Source organism: Rutidosis leptorrhynchoides, chromosome 3 (genome assembly GCF_046630445.1).
Source record: "Rutidosis leptorrhynchoides isolate AG116_Rl617_1_P2 chromosome 3, CSIRO_AGI_Rlap_v1, whole genome shotgun sequence".
NCBI lineage: Eukaryota > Viridiplantae > Streptophyta > Magnoliopsida > Asterales > Asteraceae > Rutidosis > Rutidosis leptorrhynchoides.
The window spans coordinates 688073177-688097967 of record NC_092335.1 but is presented as its reverse complement, the minus strand read 5'-3'; the positions used below and the strand labels follow the sequence as shown (position 1 = coordinate 688097967).

The 24791-nt window shown below is 36.1% G+C and overlaps 2 protein-coding genes across 2 annotated transcripts; both read left to right on the top strand.

Annotated features, from left to right (window-relative positions):
- Nucleotides 1-9812: 9812 nt before the first annotated feature.
- Nucleotides 9813-13370, top strand: LOC139899487 (F-box/LRR-repeat protein 12-like). The gene is made up of 3 exons (XM_071882317.1): nucleotides 9813-11192; nucleotides 12117-12366; nucleotides 12906-13370. The coding sequence occupies exon 1, from the start codon at nucleotides 9939-9941 to the stop codon at nucleotides 11112-11114; it is 1176 nt and encodes a 391-aa protein (XP_071738418.1). The 5' UTR covers nucleotides 9813-9938; the 3' UTR covers nucleotides 11115-11192; nucleotides 12117-12366; nucleotides 12906-13370.
- A 7783-nt stretch (nucleotides 13371-21153) lies between these two features.
- Nucleotides 21154-22353, top strand: LOC139902717 (F-box/LRR-repeat protein 12-like). Its single transcript, XM_071885319.1, has 2 exons — nucleotides 21154-21936; nucleotides 22012-22353. Exons 1-2 carry the CDS (start codon nucleotides 21154-21156, stop codon nucleotides 22351-22353), a joined length of 1125 nt encoding a protein of 374 aa, XP_071741420.1.
- Nucleotides 22354-24791: the final 2438 nt, after the last annotated feature.

The following is a 24791-nucleotide window of genomic DNA, read 5'->3' as shown; positions in this document are numbered from 1 at the left end:
GACTTTAGTCAAAATTAGTCAACCACAAGAACCCTAATGGTCTCCAAAACATCAATAATCACTAATACTAGTGATTACACACTACTTTCAAGCCTTAAACATGGTTAAATCATTAATCAACCCAAAACCCGCCAAATATCAAAATAGCAAGTTTCCATAAACCCTCTTCATCAACTAAATGGGTTTTACAACTAACAATCTCAAACCCTAACATTGAATCTCAAATCAAACAATGAAATTCGGAGTTTGAACTTACCAATACCGCCAAAATGATGCCGTTGACGAGATGAACAACTTTAATACCCGAGCTTTGGCGAGAATTCGACTCCTTCTTCTCCAAATCAAGCTCTCTCACTCTAGAACTCTTCCTCTCTCTCTAGATATGGATGAGAGTGTTTGTGTGGGTGAGAAATGAGCTCCAATGGAGTTCTAGACCAGTCTTGATGACCCTAAGTCGATCCCAAATGAAAAGACCAAAGTACCCCTCATTTAAACCTTTTAAAAATGCTGAAAATTGCTTCTGACGCATTCGGAGCGCCGCTCCAACCTTCAGGTCAGTTTTCAGAAACTTGTTTTGGCCATAACTTTTTGACCGTAGCTCCGTTTTCGATGAATCAAATATCGTTGGAAACGTAATAAGATTTTCTTTCCAATGGTAAGGCTTTGAAACACCAATACAAACTTTATTTGGGGTTGAAAAGATACGTACACACCTTGTCACTTCAGACAACGTCCAGTTTCCTTCGACGTTCGAGCAAGCAATACGTACATGCTTCGTACACTTCATACACGCATCGTACACCATAAATACATTATTTACAATAAATATTTGGGTCTTACAACTCTCCCCCACTTAAACTCGATCACGTCCTCGTGATCTTCTCCACTTAACCAATCCGGACCTACTCAACGGTCCTCAATCATAAGTCCCAATCCGAACTTTCCTAGACAATTCTTCCCAATGAATCACCTATAACAACTAAAATCATCACCCGCGATTTACCAAAACCATAATCCGAGCACTAAAACCTGCTCAATTCCCCGAGCACTAAAATCTTCCAATCTCGTACCGAGATATCAATTCCTTAGCGTACCTTTACCAAGAACAACGCTAAAAGCGACCAAGTCTCAACCTAAAGTCAACAATCCGAACGTTGAAGATCGAACCACACGAATCCTTACGGATTACACTTACTACTAAACATCCTTTGTAGTGCACAATATAACCAATACGCCACTATCCTAACATCATAAGCAACGACTAAGACCAAAAGCGCCCAAAATGACTATGGCAACGCTAATCCTAAGGTGTACAAAATCGACTATTGTCACACCCGTAACAACATGTGAGCGAAACACGGCTATCGCAATCACTAATCACACAACATGGTCCTCACGATCCCACCATCGGTGTATAAAACAACCGATAGATCACACCACACGGTCCTTACGACCCCACCATCGGTGTATAAAATAGCCGATAGATCACTCAACACCGGCTGAAGTCAGCGGACCCCATCAACGGTCATGCTTCACCGATATATCACTACTCCCATGATGAAGTCAGCGGACCACGAACGGTCATGCTTCACCGATCAACAATACCATGATGAAGTCAGCGGACCCCGAAGGTCATGCTTCACCAATCAACAATACCATGCTGAAGTCAGCGGACCCCGAAGGTCATGCTTCACCAATCAAAATCCCTGTTGGCCTCGAACAACGAGTAGCGCAACATCGCGCTCTGCTACGCCATAGTAAATCCTAACGGAAACCACTAACCATTCACACAATCGAGCAAGAACCACCTATATCAAACATAGGCACAAAACAATAATTTTCTAAAAGAGGATCCGATACGCACACCGCTTAACCGAGGGATTCCACCTTGCTCACCATAACCGTCCATTATCTCTCAACAAGATTTACCACATTACCACCTTGGTGATAATTCAACTCCAAAATCATAGGGACAATTTAACCGAAATTGTACTCTACCACAAATCGACCAAATCTAGGCCCCGACACAAATTTCGAATCTACCAAAAGCATTGTCCGAAATCTCACACTAAATCCTCCTCGTGCGGGAGTGTAACTCCCCCACTTGTAACTACGTTCCATAACCGCATCTCGTACACCCGTACAATGCTACCAAAGGTAGACTTTACCAATAATTGGGTTCACACGGCCCATCACCATGTCTTGTTCCAACTTTGAGCATACCAAGGATCCTAACCTATCCTTAGACACTTCGAACAAAAAGTGTACCACAAATTACACGAACTATACACTCGCAATTATCCAATTGCTTTAGTTTGTCGAATTTCACCCGATCACTCATGAACCTAAGGGTTTCACTTTGGTACCCTAAGTACAATGTAACCGCAACACAATCGGAGTAGAACACCACTCTAGTAGGTATAAAAAGGCACCTAATGTCGCATCACGTAGACTCCTTTACCAACATACATCGAGATCAACACTCGATTTCAAGAGTTTCAATCCACCCGACGAATCTCATGGTTCATCAACTTCAACACGAGAGCGAACACGCTCTAACATCTGAACACCTAAGCCCACCCACATGGCTTGGTAGAAACATTTCCCAATACTAAGGAATGCTTGGTTTAACCAAGTCTTACGCCCTTCGCCCAACAATCAAAACGTCACCGTAGGGTACTTCCATTAGGAACGTCACCCGTGACGATAACATGCACAACACGATGCATTTAACATACTCCAACTCAAATGGCACATAATAAATAATCAAAGGACATATTTATTAAAACGAAACGTACCTTAACGTCTCCTTGCCGCCCCCGTCCCCGCTAACTTGGGACATTCTGACTTACGATGTCCTTCTTCTTGGCAATTGAAACATACCGTGCCATCACCCTTTGGCACCGGACATTCCCAAGACTTGTGACCCCTCACGCCACAATTGTAACACCTAGACGCACTAGAATCTGATATACCCGTCCGTGTACCACCCGTGCTCACGCTCGGACCCTTAGTCCTCTTACTTGGAGCACCATAAGAAATAACCCTTCTCACACTTGAAGGTTTACCAACCTTCGATCGCGAATACGACTCGAAACCTCTAGCCGCGGCGAATGACTCCGCAAACGATTTCGCCTGAACTCTGCTAGTCTCACTCTTCAAGTCATCATTCAAGGTTCGATAGAAATCTTGCATCAACAAATGACCATTCCCCAAATACTCCGAGCAAAAACGAGCCTTCGCCATAAATGTCGTCTTGAGAGTATTCAAGTCCATAGAACCTTGTTGCAAATTTCGCAACTCATTACGCATTTCCGATAAATCGGCTGCAGTTCGGAACTCCTCGAAGAATTCCTTCTTAAACTCGTCCCACGATAAAGCCATAAACGTTTCACCACCGACAATATCAATCTTACCATCCAACCAATCCTTCGCCCTACCTCGCAACAAACTAGTAGCGAGTCTCGTCTTTCTCTCGGGAGGACAATCAATAGTACGAAAACACCCTTCGACATTCGAGATCCATGTGATGCTTACCAAAGGATCCGATTTCCCGTCATACCTCGGAGGTTTAGTCCTCATGAAGCTCTTAAGACAACGCTCCATTTCACCACTACTCCGAGATTCGGAATACTTCCTATCCATTTCTTCACGAAACGCACTCATTTGCTCCGCAACGGCGGCCGCAACTCTAGCGTTAAACTCAGCGTCATTCGTCTCGATCTCGTTTCGCGTCGTCATTCTAAAGAATGCAAAACGATTAGTCCAAGAACGTATAAAACCGCACGCACAACACCGCCCCATCTAGCTAAACACTCGTCGTACATCACTTGTTAGACACGATTTGCACCCGTAATAAGGTTTGCAAGTCCTTATTACGCATACATGACGTATCGACTCGTTAGTACAACGACCGCCTCGTTCGATGATATAAACAAACACAAACAAAATTCTACGCGATATAAACACACGCGAGAATTGTTATCACAACACAATAGTATATTAATAATATCCGCATTACTAATATAACGTTAGTCCACCTACAAAGAAGGCACTAACTATAACCCATTCTGACCCGTAATCCTACAAGTCCCGCAACAAATTTAGCACACACAAAAGTCTAAGTCTAGGCACCTATCTCAAGTCACCTAAATCCCTTAGACCATGCTCTGATACCACTTGTAACAACCCAACCCGTTAACCAACCAATAACGTGAAATAAAAAAAATTTCTTTGTGCAGCAAATGGCGCGGCGCGCCATGACCCCGCGCGGCGCCCAAAAGGGCCTGGACAGGCTGCTGTCCCAAAAAGTCAAAAACATAAAAATGTTTGACCACTTCCCGACGTAATTAGACAAAATGGTTTTCACAACATATTATAATAGTTAAAACTAACACGTTCCATTAATAAAAAGGGTTTTACGACACCGGGTCCACATATGCCCAAATTACCCTTTAAGTACCGATTTTAAGTTTTCGACCACACGACTTTTAACACAAAATAAAGCCGAGCATGGCGATTGGGGATACGCTACCCAATCCTAATCAATCCAAAAGCAAGCCTTCTAAAGCAACTACGCGAGTCCACTAGTCCCACGCTTACCCGAGCCACCGCATCCATGCAAATCTATAAAAAGTAAACAACGAGAGGGTAAGCTAATGCTTAGTGAGTGAGAATATACTACATACATATATATGCATAAAATGGACACGCCACAAAAAACCAAATACCGCATACCGAAGCATCCAAGCCTAAAGGCAAGCTAAACCTAGCATACCGTACGTTCACTAAGCAACAAGCTAGTAACAACAACCATAAAGTAAGTCACCAACGACGATGTGAACAACGCCAATAAGCTACACCCGGAGGGTTAGCTACATCACAACAATACATTAATATATATAACAGAGCGTAAAACCGCCCAGGGTTAACCAATCGTACAAAGGAATGGTACTCGAATTTCCCATCGGTGTTCGTAACAACCGTTAGTGTACAACACATATATCACTAACCCTTGGACAACACATATCCGTTCATGAAACCGTTAGCGTACAACACATATATCACTAACTTGGACAACACATATCCATTCATAAAACCGTTAGCGTACAACACATATATCACTAACTTGGACAATACAAATCCATTCATAAAGCCGTTAATGTACAACACATATATTACTAACTTGGACAACACATATCCATTCATAAAACCGTTAATGTACAACACATATATCACTAACTTGGACAACACATATCCATTCATAAAACCGTTAGCGTACAAAACATATATCACTAACTTGGACAACACATATCCATTCATAAAAATAACCACATCACAATTCAATATCAACCCTTCGCCATTGGGGTTATATAATCCACATCACAACACGTGTGATAACGTGCACACAAAACGTGCACCACGCCAAAAGTGGTCAACCAAAATGCACAACCGTGCCAATTGGACCCATACACAAGTCCATCAAATCCACCTATATGTGAAGTGAGCTCTATAGCCGAGAATCACTTCACCCGACCCGCACCCATCCTACACATACATATGCATATAGGATATTAACACTCACCTTGAAGTCTTGATGGATGCCAAACTAAAATCCGCAATTGCCGATGGAATGTACCTGTTCCATTTATCACATAACAAGTAACACAATTAGGGTGGATTTACAAATCAACCCAAATTGACAACTAGTGCAATTTCGACCCAAATGCACTTCCAAGTACAAACCGCGCCCAAATTAACCAATAATCACTAACACAAGTGAGAATGGTCCTAATATGCCAATCAAACCCAATCATAGGTGTTAAACACCTATCTTGCCCAAAATGACACTTAAACCCTAATTTGACCCATAATAAGTCAATATCACGCCATTAGCAAGTTTTGACACCAAAACATATTTAACTCGGTTTTATGCTTCAACTTAATTCATTTTAAGTTTATAAACCTTATTAAATCGGCAATTGGGTCATAACCATCACCAAAATTAGTCAACCACAAGAACCCTAATGGTCTCCAAAACATCAATAATCACTAATACTAGTGATTACACACTACTTTCAAGCCTTAAACATGGTTAAATCATTAATCAACCCAAAACCCACCAAATATCAAAATAGCAAGTTTCCATAAACCCTCTTTATCAACTAAATGGGTTTTACAACTAACAATCTCAAACCCTAACATTGAATCTCAAATCAAACAATGAAATTCGGAGTTTGAACTTACCAATACTGCCAAAATGATGACGTTGACGAGATGAACAACTTTAATACCCGAGCTTTGGCGAGAATTCGACTCCTTCTTCTCCAAATCAAGCTCTCTCACTCTAGAACTCTTCCTCTCTCTAGATATGGATGAGAGTGTTTGTGTGGGTGAGAAATGAGCTCCAATGGAGTTCTAGATCAGTCTTGATGACCCCAAGTCGATCCCAAATGAAAAGACTAAAGTACCCCTTATTTAAACCTTTTAAAAATGCTGAAAATTGCTTCTGACGCATTCGGAGCGCCGCTCCATAAGGTGGAGCGCCGCTCCAACCTTCAGGTCAGTTTTCAGAAACTTGTTTTGGCCATAACTTTTTGACCGTAGCTCCGTTTTTGATGAATCAAATATCGCTGGAAACATAATAAGATTTTATTTCCAATGGTAAGGCTTTGAAACACCAATACAAACTTTATTTGGGGTTGAAAAGATATGTACACACCTTGTCACTTCAGACAACGTCCAGTTTCCTTCGACGTTCGAGCAAGCAATACGTACATGCTTCGTACACTTCATACATGCATCGTACACCATAAATACATTATGTACAATAAATATTTGGGTCTTACATACCACCGGAAAATCAAAGGGCCCACCGAATCTTGAATCATAGTACACTTCAATCGAAGGGACCTTCAAATTTATCGAAAGGGACCACTGGAAATATAGAAGAGACCGCCGGATTCATCGAAGGGACCACCGGAGTATAGAAGGGACCATCGGAATATAGGAGGGACCACCGTATTTATCGTTTTCAGATCCAGAACTCGTTCACTGCTCACCAGATTCGAACAACGGGGAAAACGATGGTGACGATTTGATATGATTTTCAATGCTTTTAACTCCACTGTTGCTGCTATTTTTTTCTAGATTTCATAGTTGTTGCTACTGTTTAAGCTTCAATTTAGGGTTGGATTTGCTACTGCTGTTTAAGCTAATTACTTTCCTCGATCTCTGTTTCTGTTTTAGGGTTGGATTTGCTGCTGTCAATTCCACACGGTGTTCATAGGGTGTTTGTTCATGCTGTTTAAGCTTCAATTTAATCTACAAATTTTCAAGATTTTAGTTTGTTTGAGATATAATTTGTTCACCAGGTGTTTTGCAAAAGATCACTTATGAGTTACGGAGTACTTTGATTTTTATTGTTTAAATAGATGATAATTTGTACTTAGATTTTATTGTTTAAATAGATGATGATAGTTTGTGCTTAGATTTTATTGTTTAAATTAAAAGATGATAGTTTGTTTGAATTTGATTTGGGTGTTGAATATAACAATTTATGTTGGTGTTGAAAAAATTAGGGTTCATCATTTTTGGGTGGAGAATAAGGTTTAAAGAAGAGGAAGAAAGAGTTGAAGAAATCACAAGGACCTTTTAAGCAATTTTGGTACAAATTACAGGGCCGATTTCAACAATTTTGTTAATAAAGAAAAGAAATGGACGAAAATACCCTCACATGTTTGGCACATGACTGGAGTTAACGGATTTTTTTGACGACCGTCAGTCAGAGGGACTAAATCAGCAACTTTTACAAACCATCGGGACCAAATCCATCAAAAAAAAGCACAGGGACGAAACCAGCATTTTGGTACAAACCACATGGACCATTTCAGCAATTTTGTCTTTTCTTTGTGAAAAACTTTGTCTTGTTAATATGTTTCATGCCTAGATTAAGGGAGAATGTTAAAATGATAATCTAGCATGAAACATATCTTGTTTCTTTTAGTTATTGTGTTGGTGTTTTGTAGGTAAATTCACAATTGTAGCTGTGATCTCTTGCATTCCTTTGTTTTTAAAAGAAAGTTGAAAGTGAGCTTATTTTAGCTTGGAGCACAAGGTGTTAAGATGGAGCCCAAATGTACCAGCCCAAGTCCAAGTTCCAGCCCAAGACTAATTTATATAAATACCTATTTTATTTATCAGTTTTATCATTCTCATTATTCTGCTCTCTCTCTCTCTCTCTCTCTCATATTATTCGATCCAGGGTTTTCTCACATTCATCTTTTTCACGTTTTCAATTTCGGCTGTAATCTTAGATTGAACATATTGTTCAATCTTGTTAGGTTGTGAGTATTGAAGGATTGTGTATTGTTATCAGATTGAGAGATTGCTGAGAATCATTGTGTTCAGATTGTTTGATTGTACAATCTGATGTTAGTTTGATATTTTTCTGTTGAATCTTTAAGTTCTTACAAGAAGTTTGAAGAACACAGACTCTGCTCAACAGGTAACATAGATTCTTCTGATACTGATAAGAGATAAAGACTAAATCAAATACGCGTGAAATCCTTGACGATAAGAATGAAGAGATTCCATTAAAGCGAATATCTCTGATTTATGGGAGAAGATTATGAAGAGATTTGATATTATCTAGTTTCCTTATTATACGAATATTTTGTTATGGAATAGATCTTCGAAGATTTGAGAAGCGTGTTTCTCAAATCTATAAATAGGAAACTTGTAATTCATTTCAATTCGCTAATTCAATACTAATACTCTTCTCTATTTGTTCATTTTTTTCTGTGTTATTTATAATTGAATAGATCAATTGATTCCGCACTTTATAACTTTATTGTTATTCTGTTCAATTGATTTTTTTTTGGCGAAAAAACGAATACTCGTATAGAAACGAGGTCGTTTTCCAAAGGAAAATACCCTCAACAGGAAATACAAAGGGACAAGGGAAAACGGGAACCTCGCACCTAAAAAGAAACCATTAAAACAAAAACTATCTATAAGCGAGTCCCCTAACATCTCGAAAACCATACAAACATATTAACCAAACAAAAACGGAATAAAAAGTTCTAGGTTGTTTAATTGTGGAGCAACAAAAGCACACTGTATAAAATAAATAGAAAATTTCCAAATTAAATAAAAATGGCAGCGTGTTCAAAACTACATGCGAGCGTATTTGGAATATTGGGAGCATTCCTTTGCAGCGAAGATATATCCCGTCATATCCCCATTACGTTTCCTTTGTAAATACACGCATACGTATCCGTTGATGTAGCTGGTATCCCTAAGACCGTTTGTATCGGGCCGCTACAACGGCGTTTTTTCCGACGTGGATCTTAGAAAACGCCACAAATCCGCCGTATCGAGGCGTTGGGAACTCGCGTTTTTGAGGCGTTCCGGCGACTGCAACATGAAAAGCAACGGCCGTTGCTTGTAGTTTAATAATTTTTTTTATTATAAAAATATTATTTTATCCCCTTTTTAATATTTATCCAATTATATTTTGACACATCATTACAATACTCCTAACCCACACCAACATTCAACACCACCACTACTCCACTCAATCTCACAACACGTCATAGTCATCAAAAAAGTGTAAAAAGTACACAACACGAACTCACAACACGAGTTACCATTACAAATGGTGTAACTATATTCCAACAAGTCTACTAAACCGTTAAAAAAAACTTTACTAAACCGTCAATGTGGGTCAAATACCCAACCCGGCCCAATCCCCTTCTCCAAGTATAAAACAGAAACCCCTCCATCATCTTCCTCCAACCTCAAAAAGCCCTAACTGTTGCCGATCGCATCTTCTCGATTACAGGTACAACATTGTCGCTTAATTTTAGCTTGTTCCTGTAATAGTTTGCAGCCTAGTTATTTACATAGTTGAATTGAATTGAATTGAATATCAATCTATGGGTGGAGATTCAAATATCCGGCGTTGTACTCGGCAACTTCAAATCGATTATGATATTTGGTGCTATATATATGAAAAATTAGACTCAGCTATTGATCAAAATTTATTCGCTCTAACCTGTGTCACTTTTCGTGATATTCGTAATTCGAGTCGTAAAAGCTTGAAACTCCGATGTTCAACTACTACTGATTTCATTAATTCCTCTATTATTGATAAACTGCTTAGCCGACATACACAATTACAGACCTTGACTCTTGGCTGTGTTGACTATTGCTGTCACATCAGAGACTCATGTTTAACCCCACTGCTAAAATACGGCTCTACATTGCACTCTCTTCATCTTGACGGGTGTGCTAGTGTCACTGTCACGGGACTTATATTGATTGCTTCTGCTTGTCCGTTGTTGTCTGTTATCAGTCTTTCTTTAACATCTGTTAGTAATCCCGGGTTGAGAATCTTATCAAAAAAATGCAAATCTTTAAAAGAGGTGAATCTTGAGTATTGCACGGGAGTTACCGACGATGGGATCTTTTTTCTCAACCAAAACTGTCGTCAACTCAGAGTACTCAGAATAAGTGGTTGTCCTAATATCACTGGCGTAGGCTTTCGAGAGTGTTCTCCAACTCTTGCTCGTTTAGAAGCTTATAATTGCAACTTGGATCCTCGTACGGGTGTTAGTCAAATTGTAAGTGGAGGTGGTCTCGAGTATCTAATTCTTGGTCGTACACCTCCTACTTATTTAACCCGCCCTCCAGTTGTGTTGGAACTTATTCCTTTAGGAGGATTTTGTCCAAAACTTAAATTCCTTAACATTGCTTGGTGCTCTTTTTCTGCTGCTGATGATGTTATAGCTAAAATCTCACGAGGTTGTCCTTTGTTACAAGAGTGGAACTTAACAGGATGTAACGGGATTGGGATTTATGGTTGGGAGTCTATTGGATTATATTGTCAAAATTTGGAGATACTTCATGTTGCTGATTGTAAAAGCCTTTGTGATAGAGGATTGCTATCGATTGGTGCTGGCTGCAAACGCCTGTCTGTGATAATCGTTGACGAAAACCAGTACGGTTTAGACGGAGTCTGTCATTTTAGATCACAAAGAGGGGATGTTGAGATCAAAACTGTAGGTGCATGGGATCCTTTTGGCGTAGGTTGGGAGGTTTTAAATGTCTAAATTTCCTGTTTTTGTTTATTTATGTGTTCCCTTACAGAGACATCCATCTGGACATTTTTCTTATTCAATAATAAAGCTGTAAGTTATATATGTTTATTTAATGAATGAGTAAAATTAAATCCATGTATTTTTGTAATTTTATTTTTTATATCTGGTTATCTTTAAGAAATAGATAGATAGATGTTGTTGCATGCATGATTCTCGGTTGCGAATAGCAATGATTGTATTATAGCACCAGTCCAGCTTTGTATGCTCGAGGGATAATACATTGACATTCGGTTTGATTTGATTGTTCGATTTCAATATTGATTGTTTACCTAGTGCCCTTACTTTGAATAGTATGTTAACTGGATCATATTGTCTATATTGTGTAATTTTATTATGTATTAATTCCCCAAATTCAATTCCAATTTCGTGTTTGCGCCTTTTATAAATTGCTGTTTGTATTAAAGCAGCTAATTCATTTTTTTTATGTAAAACTGATTGTTTTTCATCATCGATTCATTGCTTAAGGTTAATTCTAGAAGTAGCAAAATGGGCGACGCGGGTAACAGGTTTTGTCACAAAAGAGGTTGGGTTGACTGTAAACACGTTTTATTCCGGATTTCAAATTTGATTACCAATGTATAGTGCGTCAACTATTCGGAGCCTTTCACAATAAAAGAAAAGAATCATATATGTTTATATGGATCAAGTATTGTATAAGTAAAGTAGTCTTGTTCATCCCATTCCCAATATATAGTCTGCACTTTTACCATGTAAACAATCATATGTTTGATTATTATAGCTAGCTGCTTATGCTAGACATCATAATCCTCTACACTTTTACTATGTGGAAGCTGGCGTATTTTATTGTACATAGCAGAGTAAGTAATGGTGTTATAGTAACCATTGTGGTTGTGGCAGTTGTCTGTGCTACATTAATTTCTTCAATTTGGATAAATAATCATCTGATTATTTCGATCACAAGTTTTATTACAAGTTTTATTCATACATATGCAGCCAAATCTGGAGAATCTTAAAGCTTCCGAAAGAGATTGAATGTGGCGTTGAATTCAGCAAAAGGCATTCTTTATCTTCACACTGAAGCTGACCCGCCCATATTCCACCGTGATATCAAATCAAGCAATATACTTCTTGACTCCAAACTCATGGCGAAAGCTGCTGATTTTGGACTCTCTAGGCTTGCACCAATCATAGATGATAATGGAGTCGGGCCTAATCACATATCCACGATAGTTGAGGAACACATGTAAGTTTTTTTTTTTTTTTTTTCTTTTTTCAAACAAAATACATTAAAATAGTTAAATATGATTACAAAAATACTACTATAGCTATTTAGGAGAATGTATGCACTGAAAATATACTTCAAATGACTTTCAACCCAAATAACCCATCAACCAGTTTAACATGTTCCCTGTTGATAGCCTTATTGACCCGTATGACATCACAGGGTTACTTTGACCCATAAGCTAACGGACAAAAGTAACGTATATAGCCTTGGAGTTGTAGTTTTGGAGATCTTGACCTGTATGAAACCGATATCCCATGGAAAAAATATCATCCGTGAGGTAAACTTTATCTTCACATTCATATATCGTATTTGACATTCGTACATATAGGCATGCATGTAAAATTACTGGGATACCCATATCCTTTAAGTTTTGTTCATAGGGGTATTTTGGTAAACACAATTTTTTTTTTTTAAGCTTTAGCCTAACATAGTGGCCCCATAATATATTTGATATTTCCCATATCATTTAGACAACTTATCATTTGTTTTTTGGTCAGCGTCAGGTGAAAATAACTCATGAAACTGGAAGACTGGACGAGTATTCTCAATCATAGATAACAGAATGGGTTCATACCCTGATACCCTTTTGAATGTATCGAAAAGTTTGTATATTTGGCTCTTTGGTGTTGTAAAGATAAGCCTGAGAACAGGCCATCAATGTTGGATGTGGTTCGGGAACTGGAACATATACTTGAGAAGATGCCTGAAACAGGGTCTGAATTTTTACAGCCAGAGTCAAAGTATTTTGTGGAATCATCATCGTCATCTTCGTTATATAGCTCGTCCAATGTCCCAGGAAGTGATCTTAGCAGCGGCGGTAACCCTATCGTTAATCCTCGATGACACACCACAAATTTTGCACGATGAAGGTATTACATAGTTGTATATTTGTATAGGTAGGCGATACGCCTTGAGAAAAGCAGTTTGTTGTATAATATAACTGAATTAGAGAAACGTTTTGATAAGATCTAAAGATGAATAAATTCAATGAATCTTCTTTTACAGATTCATCACCCAACGGCCAACAGAAAATAAAATGAATCATTCCTTACTCTTTTTTTTTTTTTTTTTTAACAGCAGGCAACGCATATGTATTAGGCCTGGCAATCCAAACCCATATTGGGTTTATTAGGTATATTGGGCCTTATATTTTTACCTATTGGGTTTCCTTCTTTTTCAAATTAAAGTCATAATAGGTTTAATGGGCTTAAGAAAAAAAATACGCCAGCCATCAGTAGGTCAATTGGGTTTCTACTTTAACCTATTGGTTTTACTAGTGAGTTCCGGTTGGTTTGTCACCTCTTGGATTTACGGAGTATTGCTTTCCCAAAATCAAAAAATCCCAAGCCGATTCATGAATATGTAAGAAGAATCTATGAAAAATTGATTATCCAAGTGTTGATCGAAGGGTTTTTTCATCCGAATCTGCTGATCTTCTACAATTTCTCGCCAGGTAGGGTTTTAATCTTGAAACTATGTTAGGGTTTATCTCGATTTTTCATCCTACTGTTTGTACTTTATAGCTCTAATTTTACAAATTATGCTGTTTGTACTTTTATCTACTACTGTTATCGGCTCTAATTTTACAAATTTACATACTATGATTTAAAGATACCATTTTGGGGGTTGGTAAGTATAATTAATTTTACAAATTTTGCCATTTTGGGGTCAGGAAATATACTTTAGGAGCAAAGGTAAGTTACAACTTACTGTGTTTTTGCCATTTTGGGGTCAGGAAATATACTTTTGCTTTCTATTATCTAAAAGTATCAAATAAAATACAAGTATTTTGAAATATGTATGAACAGATGTATATATGCAGTTGAAAAACACATATCCTGAGAGGCTAAAAGATTCACATATGCATACCAAGTGTAGAAATACATATGTGTTTTTCAACTATTAGTACTTTCAAAAAAACCTTGTATCCAAGTATTTTGAAATATATATGCAGTTGAAAAACACATATTTCTAGCTTCTTGTGGTTTTCTTAGGAGCAAATGTGTTTTCTTAAAAAATGATAGATATTCATCAGTAATGTAGTGACGTTACAAGCTTTGAGTTTTCCTACTTATAAGATATATTTTTATGGATTCACTGTATTTTAACTAATAAATGAGTAACTTATTGTCTTTTCTTTATTGTATTTGAAGAATCATGTCAGAGAATGTTCAAGATCAACCTATGAATGAAGGACCACTCGAAGAAGATGCAAGTTCATCTACAACGGGTCGACAACAACGTTCTCATGTATGGGACTATTTTGAAAAAGTACCCTTAGAGCCTGACGGAAAACAAAAGGCATCATGTACCGGTTGTGGGTTGTTGTTTAAGACCGAGCATGGAACTACTAATATGAAACGTCATATTTCTAAATGTTTTAAGCTGGATGATTCTGGTCCACTACAAAAGCGTATACGTTTAGATCAATCGGTCTACAGAGAAAAAGTGGCAATTTCAATTATTAAACATGGCTATCCATTTCGGTATGTTGAACACGGGGCAACACGAGATTTACATAGATTTTTACATCCGGATACAAAGACGATAACAAGAAACACATCAAAGGATGATGTTCTGAAGATTTTTGAGAGGGAAAAAGCGATTCTTAAACGCAAGTTGGAGGGCATAGCTAGTAGAATATGTTTTACATCAGATTTGTGGACTTCAATTACATCCGATGGTTACATGTCGTTGACTGCTCATTATGTGGACGAAAGTTGGACTTTAAGAAAAAAGGTGTTGAATTTTCGATTTATACCCCCTCCGCATAGTGGTACCTTATTAGCAGAGAATATGGTTAACTTTTTAAAAGAGTGGGGTATTGAGAAAAAAGTTTTCACAATTACGTTGGACAACGCATCGTACAATACTAGTTTGATTGATTCATTGAAGGGTCATTTGGCATTAAATGACGGGTTGGTTTGTGGCGGTGACTTCATGCACATACGTTGTGGAGCACATGTGTTGAATCTGATTGTTCAGTCGGGATTGAAAGTTATTCAGAGTGCCACTGAAAAAGTTCGAGATTCGGTTAAATATGTTAGAGGAAGCGCGACTAGAAAATTTAAGTTTGCCGAATGCATTGAACATCTTTCATTACGGTGTGGTAGACATGTGCGTCAAGACGTAGTTACAAGATGGAATTCTACATATTTAATGCTTGATTGTGCGTTAGTCTATCGTCGGGCTTATGAGCGGTTGCAACTAGTAGATAAGGACTTCAAAACATGTCCAACACAAGAGGAGTGGACGAGAATTGAAGCAATCAAAGAGTTCTTGGAACCATTTTACGTCATCACAACATTGTTTTCCGGGAGTAATTATCCGACCTCTAACTTGTATTTTCATAATGTGTGGAAAATTCAACGTCGTATTCAAGAAGAGATGACAAATCCTGATCCAATTATAAGTGAGATGGCTTTTGAGATGAAATTGAAATTCGAAAAGTATTGGGAGAATTATAGTATGATATTGTCTTTTGCGATTATCTTGGATCCACGGTATAAGGTGAAGATCGTGGAGTATTGTTATGATAAACTTGGCATCCATGATATGGACCTAAAAGAAAAAGTGGACAATGTTGTAAACGGTTTAAAGAGATTATATAAGGAGTATGAGTTGTGTTCTAACATGGTGCGTGGTTCGAATTTAGGAAGAAGAAGCTCAAAATCCGGTAAGGGTGATGATTTGGATGGATTTGATTCATATCAAAGTAGATTTAGCGAACAAGAGAATGAAAAATCTCAACTGGAGCAATACTTAGCTGAGACTTTACTTGACAGAGACGAAGATATTGATATTTTACACTATTGGAGAAATAATCAAGGGAGGTATCCACAGTTGACTCTTATGGCTCGTGACATATTGAGCATCCCAATCACTACTGTTGCTTCCGAGTCATCTTTTAGCATTGGCGGTCAAATCATAAGTAAATGTAGAAGTTCGTTAAAGTCGAAAAATGCTGAAGCTTTGTTATGCACTCGCGATTGGTTGTTCGAGTTCGATTTTGAAGGTAGTAAACTAATATATTTAAAAATTTTCTATCCATTAATCTTCATTTATTAATTCAAATCGTTTCTATTATTTATAGATGAAGACGAAGTAGAAGAAGAAGATCTAGTTGAGGATATTGAAGCGTTGATCCCGGTTGTTTGAAGTAGCATTATAGATTGGTCAGAACTGTTTAAAGTAGCATGATATGGAAGCGTTGATCCTAGCTCGTTGATATCGAAGCATCGATCTTTTGTTATTTATCTATTAAACTTGATTTTATGTTTGTTTATATCTATTTTTGCTTTTAAAACATGTTTTGATAGACTTCTTTTGAAACATGTGAGAACAGATTACTTCTTTTGAAATATGCTATATTAGGTTATTTTAATTATATTTGGTTGTTTAAAGTAGCATTAAAGCTTATACTGATGGTAAACCTCAATGAGGATAAAGTTGTTCTAAATAAGCTTCATAAATATATAACAATATAAAGTAGCATTTGGTAAACCTCAATTCAAAAAATTTTAAATGCAGTAATAAAGTTGTTTCATGAATTTTAAAGACTTCTAGCAAAAAAAAACAAAAAAAACAAAAAAAAATTGGTCTCGACCTGACCTGACCCGTTTGACCCATTTGACCTGTTTAACCCATTTGACCTGTTTGACCTGCTAACTTATGACCTATTTGACCTGTTACCCAAACCAACCCAACCTGACCCGTTTGGACCTGTTTAAAATTTTTACCCGTTTGACCCATGACCCATTTCGACCCAAAACCATTTTGACCCGTTACCCAAACCGACCCAACCTGACCCGTTTGCCAGGCATAGTATTATGTATATATCATTCCTCACTTTACACTTGGAACTTTTTTTTAACGACAAATATCTAGAAAAATCTTGGTACCAATGAGCTAGACTAGATATTAATGATTTCAACTAGGAACTATTTTGCCACTATGTTAAGGCCATGAAAAAGTATACAATCTTGGTAAATCAGACAAATTACCTTACTTCGTCGAGGAGAAAACAGTGTTGTTTCTAAGACGTCAGGTCACCCACATAATCGCAAAACCAATCGAAATAAATCGTTGTTTAACATCGAAGGAAACCAGCCACTCGTCGACCTAGGCTAGCAAAGGTCAATCTAAATGAGAACATTGGTCCAACAACGAGGCGCCCTCCATAAATCTTGAGCTATCGAACACGAAAAGACAGATGATCAATGGTCTCTACTCCATGATTGCGATCCAGACACAATATTGAATCCAAGTCAATTCAACTTAACAAAAGATTAAGACGATGTGAAAGTTTGTCCAAAAAAATCTCTACATATTGATTTTCCGAGGAATAAAAGAAAACCAACGTATAGAAGGGACGAAAAGGGCAAAAAAAATTGTCAATGTACAACCTCGATGAGTGAACAAGAGGTGTAATAAAATATTACACGAATAGTCCGTATTGTATGCATCATGTTATAAAATTGCTCTTAAATTCTTATTTTTTGAGTGGATGACCATTTAGATTATCAATAATTAATCGTGTGGTTTCTCTAGCTAGTAATCATTTAAAAATTTGTTAAATCCATTTATGTGCTAAGCAAATGAGGGCACATAAGGGTTTTGTTGGGATGGAAAGATAATGAATGTTAGTTAAATAGAATTTTTAAGTTAGAATGTGTGGAAGGACCCGTGATTTCACGGGTTTAATAAAAAATATTAATAAAAATTCATTACTTTTAACACATAACACAAGTATTGAAACCTCTAAATACTCTACCTAGATGAGACCCACCCATTTAGCCACCATAAAAGAGCAATAACAATAAGAAACAGAATATAAAACAAATTATAGCCCATCAAAATGACAAGTTTATGACCTCCATAAATTCTAGACGCACAATATGTTCTAAAGGTCTTCTTGATCAATAAAACCATAATTTACTTCATTTGATTTTAAACTTAAATATCCATCAGTTCATCCATCTAACCAAACTGGCAATATTGCACCTTGATTTTAAACGTCACAATCCGCCAGTTCATTAAGCAAAAAGTAAGCTAATGTGGTCATAAAAGTTTCAACATCTGGTTAGTAACTCAATGATCTAGTTGGATATATTATAGCACCAATTGTTACATTGATTAGATTTCTGAAGACATGGTGTGGAATAAGATAGATAGAGAAAATATGAAGACATGGTGTGGATAAGATAGATAAAGAAAATATGATCCGAGATCCGTATCGACTGAAGACATGATGTACTTACCATTTGAAAATACTAACCAATTGAACATCCGTACCGACCCGATCATTTTGTAACAATCAATCTTCTAATACATAAACAGGAAGTACGTAGAGTCTAACCTTCCAATGAGATTTTCAAATTTTCATTGCATTAAGAGCTTGCTCTGTGTCAATGCTACTACGTAGAATGTGAATCTTAAAATCATTACTATAACAACTTAGACTGCTCAATTGCTGCTCCAACGCATAATAAGTTGGAAGGAATATCAGAATGCTTTTCCTGTTCAAATGGTCAAAATGGGTCTAATTTCAACAACAAATATAACATCCTAAATTCAGCAGGAAACTATACAACCTTAAATTTCACAAATATAGCAAATATATTATGAGTTTATGTAAAATAAAACTTTAGCTTCTTTCCTTTCCTGATGCATTATCAAAGGCACTATAGAAATGAAGAAGAAAAAGTCAACAAATCTACACATAGTAATATGTAAACATATCCAACATTGCACTTTTAAGGAAGAGTATAGCATGATGAAGGACAAACCTGAAGTGATGATCTTTAGTGTTCCCGTTTGGATCAAGTTAACAGAGTTAAGATGTAAATTGTGTGTAGTGATGATCTTTAGTGTTCCCGTTTGGATCAAGTTAACAGAGTTAAGATGTAAATTGTGTGTCCCTTTATCAATTTAACTTATGAAGGTCAAAAAATAACAACTACAAATATACCTCTCTTACAACAAAAGACAAACAAATAATATATTAATTAAAATCAATATGAAGGTACAATAAATTTGAGACATAAAAAAAAAAAAAACAAATTAGAAACAAATAAAACCTTACAAATACTAACATTTATTTTGTGGTAAAAATTAATCACTTCAGTGTATCTTCAGTGTATCTTCCACCTCTGCAATTGAAAATAAGTTAGTGTAGAGAACAACTAAAATCACGATTACTGGAGGTTTAGAAAGAAATTTCTCTTACCTGGATAATATGCGATCAGATTTAGAAGCACTTCTTTAAGGCAATTAATCAAACAGTAGGTGTACATCAATCAAATGAACAATAGTTCACCTCATCATCTCCTGAAAAAGTTTACCACAATATAATAAATGGATACACACTAAACCTCAAATAATATAACAAAATCATAACTTATAAAAAATTGATAAGTTACCATAGCATCGTTCAATGAAATATATGATAGTATCGTTCAATGAAATATATGATAGTATCGTTCAATGAAATATATGATAAACAAAATCTATAAAAAAAAGCCGTAAAATAAATAATTGAAACCATACCTTACAAAATCGTATTTCAAAGCCTGATGCCCAACGTGCTGAATCTTACAGATCTTTACTTAGTACGCATCCATAACGAATACTCCGTTAAGTCACAGATCTTTACTACCATTACGATGGAATAAAATCACAGATTTTGAGAAAGGAGGATGAAAGGAAGAACCTTTGATGAAAAAGAAGAGATCGATAATTTGAATATGACTTAATTTTGGTCGGTGGCGTGAAGAATAACCATGCTTGACATTGTGTAGAGGATGCCCTAAAAGACTGAATAAATTTGTTAAGCCCCTATACATGGCCGACCTTTCATATATACGGAGTAATTTAAAAGCACACTTGAATTTTTTTATTAGAGAATTTTTAGTAATAATTATATTTTAAGTTTAAAATAATTAAGATTAATGACATTACTAACATTGTCTAAATTTTTTTCTTTTATTTTTTGATTTTTTCTTAAGCTTGATAATTACTACTTAATGACATCGTCAAGTTAGAATTTTAATAGAAACTATAGACAGATGTGAGAGGAGTTTGAGAGCTTTTTTATTACTTTCTACTAGTTTTAAAAATAAATTATACGTAGTAGTATCAAAGAGCTTTGTGGTTGTATCAAAGAGCTTTGTGGTTTTGTAATATTGATGTTATTTATTAACTTTGGAGGTTTATAGTTTTTTTAGTTAAAAAAACTATAGTAAGTTAATATCTTGAGATGTAATTTTATTTATTTATTTAGCAAAATAATATAGTTTAGATTTTTTATTGCAAAGATAAAAGATATTATGTGCTCTGTATTACCTTTCCTTTATAAATAAGGGGGATGATTCTCACACACACTTTTTTGATCCTCACACACCAATTTAAAGAAATGGAGTATTATTAGAAGAGTAAAAGGTTAAAATAGGTGTGTGAGGATCAAAAAAGGGTGTGTTAGAATCATCCCCCTATAAATAAAGACGCATACTAACCCAACCGTCATTGTGGGTCAAATACCCAACCCAACCCAACCCAACCCCCTTCTCCAAGTATATAACTAAAAGCCCTCCCTCCAACCTCAAACGAACTAGCCCTAAATGTTGCCGATCTCATCTTCTCTTCTCGATTACAGGTATAAAATCGTCGCTTAATTTTATTTTGTTCCTGTTTGTTTGCAGCCTAGCTATTTACAGAATTGAATTGAATTGAATTGAATATTGATCGATGGGTGGAGATTCAAGTCTCCGGGATTGTACTAGGCAACTTCAACTCGATCATGATATTTGGTGCTATATATTTGAAAAATTAGACTCATCTATTGATGGAAATTCTTTCGCTCTAACATGTGTTGCTTTTCGTGATATGCGTAATTCAAGTCGTAAATGCTTGAAAATCCGATGCTCAACTACTACTACTATTACTGATGACTCTATTGCTAGTACTATCATCATTGATCCCTCTATTATTGATAAACTGGTTAGCAGACATACAAAATTAGAGACATTGACTCTTGGTTGTCTTAGCAATTGTCGACATATCACATACTCATGTTTAACCTCATTGCTAAATTACGGGTCTACTTTGCACTCTCTTGATCTTAATGACTGTCTTAGAATCACTGACACGGGACTTTCATTGGTAGCTTCTGCTTGTCCTTTGTTGTCTGTTATCAGTCTTAATTTAACATCTGTTTCTGATCATGGGTTGGAAATCTTATCAAAATCATGCGAATTTTTAAAAGAGGTGAATCTTGAAGATTGTATGTGTATTACTGATGATGGAATTTGTTTTCTCAACCAAAATTGTCGTCAACTTAGAGTACTTAGAATAAGTGGTTGTCGTAAGATCCGTGGTGCAGGCTTTCAAGAGTGTTCTCCAACTCTTGCTCATTTAGAAGCTTGTCATTGCTACTTTGGTTCTGTGGGTGTTAGTCAAATTGTAAGTGGAGGTGGTCTTGAGTATCTAAATCTTGGTCGTAGGTTTCCTGGTTCCGGCCGCCTCTCAATTGTGTTGGAACCTATTGGTTTAGGAGGATTTTGTTCAAAACTTAAATTCCTTAACATTACTAATTGCTCTTTTTAGGCTAATGATGATGTTATAGCTAAAATCTCACGAGGTTGTCCATTGTTACAAGAGTGGAACTTAACAGGTTGTAACAGAATTGGGATTTCTGGTTGGGAGTCTATTGGATTATTTTGTCAAAATTTGGAAACACTTCATGTCGCTGGTTGTAAAAACCTTTGTGATGAACGAGGATTGGTATCTATAGGTGCTGGCTGCAAACGCATGTCCGTGTTAATCGTTGACCAAACCCAATACCGTTCAGACAAAGTCCATCATTTTAGATTACAAAGAAGGGATGTTGAGATCAAAAGAAAAGGATTTTTGAATCCTTTTGGATCTTGGGGAATTCAAAGTTCGTGAATGTAAAATTATCCGGTGGCCTTAAAAAGAAAGAAAAGAGGACATACATACATGAAGATTCATACATCCATTCCGTTGTCCTCCATTTAATTGTATTGTATTGTATTGTATTGTATTGTATTGTATTGTACTATATTAGCGTGTGCTATTTAATTGTATTTTGAAACTCTAAATTTGTTGTTTGTGTTTATTTATGTCTTCCATTACAGACAACAGACATCCATCTGGACATTTTTATTATTCAATAAAGCTGGATGTAAGTTATGTATGCTTTACTAAGAATGTTTGATTAAAGAATCCATGTAATGTAATTTGTTTTTTTTTTTGTTTATGTGTTCCCTTGGGACTTATATTGGTTGCTCCTGCTTGTCCCTTGTGGCCTTGTTATCTGTTATCAGTCTTGGTTTAACATCTGTCAGTGATCATGGGTTGAAAATCATATCAACGTCATGCAAATCTTTAAAAGAGATAGTCGTTGTGAAATTTGAGCATTCGGTGTCTTAAAAAAGTTCTTTTTATGTTCCCATCTTTTCTTTTGGAGCTCATCCTGTATATAAAAGAAAAGAATCGTATGTATGGATCAATATTGTATAAAGCGGTGTCATTGTATTATACTACATTAAAGAAAAGAATCGTATGTGTTTAAGTATGGATCAATATTGTATAAATTGATGTTTATCACAAAGAGTTTTAATATGATTGATACAAGACGATGCATGTTCAATTTCAATACGAATGTGTTTGAGATTGAGTTTTCAAATTAGCCGACGTTTTGAAACATAAATTTCACCTGTTTTTTAAAATGTGTTTTATAAAAATGCAGACAATCATTTTTTTGGTACACACTTATGGTTGGTTGGTTATAAACGTTTTGCTCACACACTAATTATATCATATTTTCAAATTGTAATTCCAAACACCCTCAGTTACAACAATTTTATGTTAATATATTGTTGCTATCTATCATTGCCTTTTTTTAGTGACAATTTTCACTTGGTTTTAGACTACTATATTGTCACTTGAAGGGCCGCCCTTCAAAATGTCTATGTTCAGCATATCGGAAGACGGAGCTGTAAACTTTTATTTCTTGTACAATATGCATCATGAGTGGCATAATTGTATTAATAATTAATTAAAGTGGATCCATTTTATGGTAAAAAGGTATGTCATAGATATTAGGGAGTGTGATAAGTTAAGTGATAGGAAAAAGTTGATGAGGTGGCGGTGATGTGACAACAATGTCTTTCCATGACAGGTGTCATGGATACGAGTAGTCTTAGATACCCAACTGTTTTCTTATTCGTGATGATAACCTTATAAGACACTATTATCATCTTACCAAAAGGTTGATTTCACCTCAATGGAGGATAAGTTAGAGGCAATAATCCTCCAATGTTATCTTTCTTGAGCTAGGATTGCATTTAATAAAAGAGTAAACGGAGTAAACAAACAAAACGGGTACTATCAAGTTATATTATTACATATCACAGAGCATCATTAACGACAAGTATAATGATAAAAATCCTTGTACAACTTTTAAAAGAATAGTCCATCTGCATACCAGATTATTTGCAAAGAATTGGGATACCCACATTGTACATCACAAGCCCTTTCTTATTATTCACCAACATACACACTAACAACACCAGAGTAGATGATAGTGTGGTATGGGTCCACTCAAGGGTTCAAAGTTATACAAACGTAGACCCGGTTAAAGTCGTGTTATCATCCAATATGGATTTCATTCCCTGATGCGCTAAACACATTTGGAATCTGTATATTCCGTCGAAAGTCGCAGCTGCTATGGCATGTGAATATTTGTTTTTTGGTTTACGTTTTCGTGTGACTTCGTCATTTTTATAGGGTATAATGGTGGTAATTTATTTGAATCTTTGGACATGTTGAAAGTCCACTGACACTATCTATTATTGTAGTTTACTTTTCACATCTTAGAATGAAACTCTTTAGTATAATTAACTTTTATTTTTTGGCCAAAAAAAATTTAAAGTGTTACTTTGTATCATTGGCTACCTTTTATTTCAACACACTACGGGTGAAAATCCTTAAATAGTATATTTGTTATGTTAGTTAAGATGAGTGATCTGAAAAATAAATGTGAACCCGTTTCTACTTTTCTTGTAACAAAATTCATTAAAAATCTTTCGAGTTTGAGAGTCTTTAACTAGTTTAAATTAAAAATTAAAAATTAGAAAAAAAGCAAAAATTAAAAGTTAAATGTGTCAATTAAATTGATACGGAAAGGATATAACCTAAAGTTGAGACTCCATAAATATAATAACGGAGTTAACATTCTATGTAATCGATTCAGGAACAAATACAATACGCAACCCCTGTTAAGTACTCATATAAAACAGCTCCAACCTCAACGAACCCTAGCAGCAGTAGCCGATCTCATCATCTCGATTAATCTCGATTAA

What these genes read in the sequence shown, in the direction of transcription:
- LOC139899487 (XM_071882317.1), top strand. Translation starts at nt 9,939, where the DNA reads ATGGGTGGAGATTCAAATATCCGGCGTTGTACTCGGCAACTTCAAATC.
- LOC139902717 (XM_071885319.1), top strand. Translation starts at nt 21,154, where the DNA reads ATGGGTGGAGATTCAAGTCTCCGGGATTGTACTAGGCAACTTCAACTC. An exon ending in GTTCCGGCCGCCTCTCAATT is followed by an intron (nt 21,937 to 22,011) that starts GTGTTGGAACCT and finishes TGCTCTTTTTAG; the next exon opens with GCTAATGATGATGTTATAGC.